Source organism: Xiphias gladius, chromosome 15 (assembly GCF_016859285.1).
Source record: "Xiphias gladius isolate SHS-SW01 ecotype Sanya breed wild chromosome 15, ASM1685928v1, whole genome shotgun sequence".
Lineage (NCBI taxonomy): Eukaryota > Metazoa > Chordata > Actinopteri > Istiophoriformes > Xiphiidae > Xiphias > Xiphias gladius.
The window spans coordinates 2,969,330-2,975,329 of NC_053414.1; the positions used below are offsets into that span (position 1 = coordinate 2,969,330).

At 47.4% G+C, this 6,000-nt stretch overlaps 2 protein-coding genes across 3 annotated transcripts in view; one reads left to right on the top strand and one right to left on the bottom strand.

The window, feature by feature from the left end:
* strn (striatin, calmodulin binding protein) overlaps nt 1-3,880 on the bottom strand; it is a 63,989-nt gene extending 60,109 nt beyond the window's left edge. Inside the window, exons 1-2 of one of the 2 annotated variants that reach the window (XM_040146332.1) lie at nt 3,785-3,880; nt 2,893-3,113 (exon numbers count right to left, since the gene is read on the bottom strand). The gene's annotated coding sequence lies outside the window, so the exon portion shown is untranslated. Of the gene's footprint in view, nt 1-1,710; nt 1,836-2,892; nt 3,114-3,784 lie in introns of those variants that run through there. The other variant, XM_040146331.1, reaches the window with a different exon arrangement.
* map1lc3c (microtubule-associated protein 1 light chain 3 gamma) lies at nt 1,728-5,374 on the top strand. The gene is made up of 4 exons (XM_040146335.1): nt 1,728-2,056; nt 2,141-2,196; nt 2,299-2,405; nt 5,038-5,374. The coding sequence occupies exons 1-4, from the start codon at nt 1,996-1,998 to the stop codon at nt 5,198-5,200; spliced, it is 387 nt and encodes a 128-aa protein (XP_040002269.1). The 5' UTR covers nt 1,728-1,995; the 3' UTR covers nt 5,201-5,374.
* The last annotated feature ends 626 nt before the right edge of the window (nt 5,375-6,000 follow it).

Below are 6,000 nucleotides of genomic sequence, written 5' to 3' on the forward strand. Positions count from 1 at the left end.
GTTCTTCTAAACACAAGCATGGGTTGCACCAGATTCACAATGACTAACTTAAGACTAATTCGATTTAAGGTCATTTATCTACTTAGAAGACATTTCCCTGAACGAGGTGTATAAGCGCCTTCGGACGTGTGCTCACGCGGCACCTCGGGGACTCCAGGCAGCAGTGTTCGTGTCATCTGGCTCTGTCCACCCGTCTGATTTTTCTGGCACAAGGGTCACTGAGACACTGTCCCGTCGCTTGAGTTGCTGCATTCGCTGTCCCACTCTCTGTTCCTGCTGTGACCTCTCGGGTGTCAGCTCAGAGATCCAGAACATCAAACCCTACGGCTCTGGAAAACTAGAAATACACTGTGCACTGGTTAAATATCCTCATCGAACACACGAATGCCTTTATCCACAGTGAAATATTTTAATTTTGAAAACAAGAAAATTGGGAACCTGTTCATTTGTGCTATTTGGAGGTTTGTGCTATCGCTACACAACCAACGTTGACAACTTATCGTAGTCCGCTATCTGTGGCCATACATCCGTCAGCTCTGGGAAAAGTTTCCCTAGATTCTAGTACATTTACGCAAGTGCTGCCTAGTTAAAGGTGCTATATAGAAGTTTTTGCTATCGCTACATAGCCAACGTTAGCATAAACAGCTGTTTACTCACCGGTCTAGAAGAAACGCTGTGAGTTCAGCATCAAACTTCATTCCTTTACTCGCTTCACTCGCACGTCTCCATCCTCTCACGTTGGACTGAGGACAGACGCTACAGTGACTCACTATCGCAAAGCGATGAGGCGGACGGGGGGCTGGCTAGTTAGCATGCTAACTTCGGTGGATGAAAAGAAGTGATAGAAAGAGAAGCAAAACAACTGTTAACACTGGCGTTGCTTTCCACCTCTGGAGAAGGCTCTTGGTGAGTAAAGGAATGAAGTTTGATGCTAACGTTGGCTATGTAGCGATAGCAAAAACTTCTATATAGCACCTTTAAGTAGGCAGCACTTGAGTAAATGTACTAGAAACTAGGGAAACTTTCCCAGAGCCGACGGATGGATGCCCACTCTAAGCGGACCACTATAAGTGGCCACCAGGGGGCACCCAGGCCAGCAAAATATAAGTTGCTAGGCTATGTTTGGTTATGGATAAGCAACTAAAAACCTCGGCTCTGCGGTGGGAGGGGACCTCCAACCCCCTGCGAGTCAGTGAACTGCGCCGCGGTACACGGCCATCCAGCAGCCCGACCTCCACGCCAGAAGGGACGCGGCGTTTCCCGCACTGGCACTGAACGCCACCGGGCTGTTTGTTGAGGATTCTGGCTCAGACGGGTCTTTAAAGCATTTAGGAGCCTTAAGGGGTCGGAAAGCGGGTTCGAGGGCACTAGAAGTTCAGGGTGACAGGTCGGTCTACAGTCTTATCCTGATGAGGCTCTAGCGACTGCGTTGTGCTGTAAACAGAGGATATGGTGAAAGTGACGTGAAGTGAAATCCGGTATTTGCTGCTGCCGCACCGGTTTGTCTCAAGTTAAAGTGAAGCTTCTTGTTTTTGCAGGCTGTGGTTCCCTACTGTGACCGGACAGCCCTCATTAAAAAGCAGGACTTTCAGTTTTCACAGCGGGCGTCTGCCGGTCCTGCGTCTGGCAGGTCCTGCGTGGGAAAGCTCCTCCACGGAGCTTGATTCTGTCACACAACAGGTGTGAACACTTACGCTGACGTATAAGTACCTGAGCCCCGCGGCGCGGGTGATGTCAGCAGGAGCGGCCGCCGTCTTGTTCGCGGGAGCCTGGACCGCTGAGGCTGGGGAGTCTGCCTGGGGCCCCCCAAACTGCTCGGACCGGCCCTGCGGCGCGTGTGCGCACCGCGGATGATTCACGCCGGGACTGCGGCCATGTGCTAATCAGCTGATGCGCCACAGCCGTCCCGCCTCTCTACTTAACTCGCGCTCCGCACAGACGGCACGTTGAGCCCGCTCCGCTCCATCACACACTCACACACACTCTCACTCCAACATGCCTCCGTTTGACAAAACCCAGCTGCAGAACAAACCCTTCAAACAGCGGAAGAGCTTCGGTAAATGTCCCGAACAGCAGAGAAACGGATTTGAAGGAGAACTTAACAGAACCTGAGGCGGTTTTCTCTTTTCTCTCTCCACAGCTACCAGGAGACAAGAGGTGGCGGGGATCCGGTCGAAGTTCCCCAACAAAATCCCGGTAAGCTTGCGCTGGACGTCTGTCCGAGCTCGTCGCCGAGGGTGGGCTCAGTCTTGTGGCTTTGTTTTAACACCGGCTCTCACGTCGAACCGCTGCTCGCAGGTGATCATCGAACGGTACGAGCGGGAGAAGTATCTGCCTCCGCTGGATAAGACCAAGTTCCTGGTGCCGCACGAACTCACCATGACCCAGTTCGTCACCATCATCAGGTGAAGTTGCTCACTGTGCCTTGGCCGGACTGTTGTCGCGCTTAGCCACTAACCTGCGGCCTCTGATTGATGATGATGATGATGATGATTGAGTCTGTAAAAGGCCGGAAAAGTGAGAAATGCGCCCATGGAGCCGGTCACCAAGCTGCTTGTGGTGGTCAACCAAGTGTCCAGATCCCGAAGGTGTTTAATTTACCATCACATAAGATGAGTCAGACTTTTCTGTTTTAATCAACTGTTTCAGCTCAAGAACAATATCTGATGATGAAAACTGTGTCTTCCGACTTTCAAAACGGCCCCTAAAGCGGCTCTCAAGGGGCAAAACCGAATCCAAACACTTCAGGTGTTAAACAAAATGAGGTGTGTGTGTGTGTGTGTGTGTGTGTGTGTGTGTGTGTGTGTGTGTGTGTGTGTGTGTGTGTCTCTCTCACATCTACTCGTAGTAATGAAATCAATCCTGCCTGCTCAGAGGGGAGCAGGGACTGACCTGCTCTCTGGGACTGCAGCTGGTCTTCAGCACCAGACTTCACTCTAAAATCTGCGAATTCTTCTCAGCTGCGTCTGGTTGCTTCCCCTCCGCATTTCTGAGATGCTTCTGGTTGGTCATGATTACGCAGCAGAAAGCGGGACAGTCCTCGTTTGTCAGTCGTCACGTTACAGCAACTCTTGTGCAACTGTTGTGTCACGGTGACAGTTGAGTCCTAAAACCTGTGTAATTAGACGAGACAAGCAGCCAATGAGATTACATTCCTTCTTTTTTTCTGGACTCTTCAGGAGGACTGGTTTTGTGAAGTATCACATGGTGATTCGTTGCTGAACTGGTGACAGCTGGACACGGTCAATTTGGATTTTATCCTGTTTATCTGAGCTAAAAGGAAAAAGCAAAGTCCAGTCACGTTCTCGTCTCTGCTGCTTTCATCCTACAATAGAAACCGTGTTGTTTTATAAAGGACATGGACCATTAAGATATTTATCACGCAGCTTTTTAACTGAAGTTGGATTTCAAACTGTAAAATTGACTCTTTAAATCCTCTTGACTGTGTAAGTCAACACTTGAGTCCAACTTTCTCTGCGTTCACGTTTGTCCTTGTTTAAAACTGTCCTTTCTCTTTCAGCACAAACCCGGCTATAACCCGACCTCTCACTTAGTCCATTTAACAATGTACAAAGGTGCCAGGACACACGATACAAGAAAAGGGACACAGGCGTCCGTCTTTAGTCATAATCTCCAGAACATTACTATGGAACAGCTGTTGGGCTGTTTTCACTATGCAGCCGAATGTCAGAAATAAGTCTGTTTACATGTGAAGTGATCCTTATCCCAACTCACCTCTGTGCCTTCTTGTTTTATTGGACGGCTCCGTGTGTCTGTAACTCACCCAAGTAATTGTTTTGAAAATGTGTCTAGAGACACATGAGATCTCAGATTCACACCTTGTGTCGAGTAATGTCACGATAAACCAGGCTCTGAGTACTGAGATGAAGAGACGGACTCGTAGGGCTAAAGGACACGTCTGTCCGATGTAGACTTTAAACTCACTGAGGGATCACTTTTGTTTTTGGCTGTGAGATACACGTGGTTCAGCGGGCGTGATCTGAATCTGGTTTGTGCTGCTCCTAGTACTGAAAAGTGAGAATTTAAAGCAGCGTAATTCTCCAGAGCGCTTCGGTGTTGCTCGGGACAATCTGCCGTTTCCTCAGCAGAAAGCCAAAACTGTTCAGCGAGATCTGGTGCAGATGGAAATCTCAGCTTTAACAACCTGGGTGACTATAAAAACCCAAACTACTAGAGGTGCATGAGGTCCGTTTTTAAGAGACTGACAAGTGGAAGCAACATCTCAGGCCTCAGTTTGGATGACTGAGGGTTAGTTCCAGGTGTTTGACCTCCAACGTATTCTAAGCACAAATCTTCTTATGAGACGTATAAGGGTGAATCTTAACTGGACCGGCAACGAGAGATGTTCACTCTTGTCCCAGCTCTTGCTGCTCTTTGGGTTTGCACCTTTGCTGTGAGGCTTAGAAAGATCAGGGCTGGATATCGAACCTCAGTATAGTTGGTACTGACTGAAGAGTCTGCAGCGCCGAGTATCAAACTGCCAGGTACCAGGAGTCGGTCGTTCTCTCCTCCAGCAGTTTCCGTCTTTTTGTCTCGCGTACAAAATGTCAAGCGAAGTCAGTTTGAAGTTAAAAGGAACTGAATTCAAACCGACCTTGAGTTGAAGAAATAACTTTTTTTTTTTTTTTTCAAAACATGTAAAAGTTCCAATCCCAGTTTTGTTTTTTTTTTTAAAAAAAAAAAAAGCTGTGAACACTACCTCATTTTCTCAAAAGCAGACTAAAATAAATAGCAATCTTAGTCTGCTTACTAAGATTTTTTTTTTTTTTGTCATAGAAGTATGTGTTTATTTTCCCAACATGAAGACAGTAAATAGTTAAAATGCCTGGAATGAGGAATGGTATTTGGACACGGCTGGAGTCTGCAGCCACAGCAGCGCCCCAGTGAGGCTGTCATGGTCATTACACAGCAGACAACAATGGTTGGTCCTCGCTGGGGCTGAACCAGCAGGTATGCGAAGCAGCCTGCAGGACGCCTCTCATTAGTGACAGCTCTTTTTGTCCTCACCCCTCTCAGGAACAGGATGGCTCTGCTGCCCACTCAGGCTTTCTACCTGCTCATCAACAACAGCGGTCTGGCCAGCATGTCTCTGACCATGGCTCAGGTGTACAAAGACCAGCAGGACGAGGACGGCTTCCTCTACATGACCTACGCCTCGCAGGAGATGTTTGGGCGCTGACGAACTGCTTCGCTCTTTGGATTTTATTTAATGCTCGAGGCCGCCGGCCTCCATACCTGCTGTAAATAGAAAAAGATTCTGTACATATTGTAATATTTGTTGTACTTGATGGTTGTATAAGATGGATTTTAATTGAAGTATGTGGATCCAATAAATCTTATGTCAAAACTATAAGTAGTGAATGTTGGCTCTGGTGGATCACATGTCCATATGTTGAAGTTTGTTTTCATAGATGAATAGAAATAAATGGACTTGGAAACTGATGCTTGAGAAGACAAACGTGTCTCACGTCAGCCTGTTGCTAAAGGTAATTAAACCCAGATGTAATCGCTGTAGCTTTTCAACCCTTACGTGACCAACTTTAACACAGCTGTCTTGATTTGTCCCGTGACAGCTCTCGAGTTGTCAACGTGAGACTTCATTTTTTTTCCACCTCGACCATCCATCCCATATGACACAATCTATAAATATCCGGCTACAATATATTTCACCATCAGCGTAGCAAAGGAGCAGTTTTGGGAACATTTAAAAACGAATCGGGTATCATAACCAAAAAGCGACTGGCTATTCATTATTCTGACCAGACACGTGCAGGACTCAAGACCTCAGTGCTTCCTGGTTACGGCCTTGATCTCAGGGTTGCTTTGAGTCCATGCAGTCTTGTTTATTCTTGTACAGTGTCCTGGATCTAAAAACCACATGGACCGGCCCTGCCAATGGATTCCCAACATGAAGGTAATCAAACCTTAGATGTGGCTGAATTTTGCACCTGGTTGCTCTAAACTGTATTTGGAAAGTAT

Bases quoted from the DNA above. Each gene is read 5' to 3' on its own strand.
- map1lc3c (XM_040146335.1), top strand. From the start codon at position 1,996: ATGCCTCCGTTTGACAAAACCCAGCTGCAGAACAAACCCTTCAAACAG. The intron at 2,057-2,140 runs GTAAATGTCCCG...CTCTCTCCACAG, and splicing joins CAAACAGCGGAAGAGCTTCG to CTACCAGGAGACAAGAGGTG. The intron at 2,197-2,298 runs GTAAGCTTGCGC...CGCTGCTCGCAG, and splicing joins AGTTCCCCAACAAAATCCCG to GTGATCATCGAACGGTACGA.